The sequence below is a fragment of the Brachionichthys hirsutus genome, chromosome 3 (genome assembly GCF_040956055.1).
Source record: "Brachionichthys hirsutus isolate HB-005 chromosome 3, CSIRO-AGI_Bhir_v1, whole genome shotgun sequence".
Classification (NCBI taxonomy): Eukaryota; Metazoa; Chordata; class Actinopteri; order Lophiiformes; family Brachionichthyidae; genus Brachionichthys; species Brachionichthys hirsutus.
In genome coordinates, this window is record NC_090899.1 from 2752353 (window position 1) to 2753841 (window position 1489).

Below are 1489 nucleotides of genomic sequence, written 5' to 3' on the forward strand. Positions count from 1 at the left end.
GATTCAAAGTCGTTGGCTTCTCATTACGCGCCACAAACTGCAGGAGTTTTTCTCATCTTGTCTCGTTTCCAAAGAGGAAATCCATCCCAGATTCAAACAGAGTTCAGTGTGTCGGCTTCTTCTGTACAAAAACATCAACATGTCATTAATTTCCTGCTTCTAGGGATGAAGAAATAACAAATTAGCGACGGCGGCCGCTCACAGTTTCCTTTCAGCCAGGTTAGATAGCATTGATCTCCTCTTGTTTGTGCTCCTTATCTTTCCCAGTGTTTTTAATCCCCCCCCACAAAGCCTGGATCACGTTGCAGGACGTGCACCTGTGCATGCGAGTCTTAACCCCTTCCATCACGCTGCCCACGGCTCCTCTCACAGCAGCGGAGGACAGGTAGAAAATAAGAGGGTCCAGGCAGGCGTTGAAGGTGCTGCACAGCAGAGCCTTGTCTCTCCAGTCGGGGCTTCTCCACCTGATGAAACCGATAATGTGCGAGACGTTGTAGGGCCCGAAGCACAAACCGAACACCAGGAGCGTTCCCAAAGCCATGCCGATGGCTCGCAGGCGCCGGCGCCGGCCGATGTGCTGCAGCTTGGACAGAATCCGGATGAAGTTGATGTAGCAGAAGCTGCAGATCAGGAAAGGGATGCAGAAAAGAACCAAACAGAGCTCCAGGCGCACCGGCAGGAGGATGTCCAGCTGGGCCTGGGTGAAGTTCTCATAGCAGACCTCTTTGCTTTTGTCCCCGACGGTCGGGACGGTCGAGGTATTGTTCCCGGTGCCGACGAACGGCATGATGAACACGATGCTCAGATTGGTGAAGGAGAAGATCCAGAAGAAGACGCTTGCGGCGACGGCGTACATAGGCCGGCGCTTCAGGGCGTGCTGGATGGGGAAAGCCACGCCCAGGTAGCGCTCCACGCTGACCGCGGTGAGGACGAAGGTGCTGTTGTAGATGGTCATGTAGAAGATGAAGCCAGAGAGTGGGCAGAGCAGGTAGGGCATGTCCCAGAGCATGTTGTTCGCCGCTTCCTGCATCTTGAAGGGCAGGAAGAGGAGGAAGAGGAGGTCAGACACGGTCAGGTTCAGTAGCAGGATGTCGATGGGAGTGGGTTTCTGCTTCACTTTCTTGCAGAAGGTGTAGAAGGCCAGGACGTTAGCCGGGAAGCCCAGGATGAAGGTGATGATGTAGACAGAGAGACACAGCCCGGTGTGGCAGTCCTGCATGGTGGCCTCGGCGTGACTCGGTCAGTCAGGGATCCTGATGCGTCTCATTATGTCCTTGACCCCCGGGGAGGGAATACAGGAGGCTCAATCTGTCAGAGATGACGGCTTCTTATTGGGTCAGCGGTCTGGAACGAACCCGTTGATACGGCGTGGTTGTCCCGTCCTCGCCGATAAACCGGCGCTCATCGTTTCCTCGAGGGCTCTCAGCTCTGCTGATAAGAGAGAATGGAGCGAGATTAGCACGCCGCACGGCACAGCGTTTCCACCTAA

General features: G+C 55.1%; 1 protein-coding gene across 1 annotated transcript; it reads right to left on the reverse strand.

Annotated features, from left to right (window-relative positions):
* Window positions 1–220: 220 nt before the first annotated feature.
* Window positions 221–1219, reverse strand: LOC137916117 (free fatty acid receptor 2). Its single transcript, XM_068759221.1, has one exon. The coding sequence runs from the start codon at window positions 1217–1219 to the stop codon at window positions 221–223; it is 999 nt and encodes a 332-aa protein (XP_068615322.1).
* Between the last annotated feature and the right edge of the window lie 270 nt (window positions 1220–1489).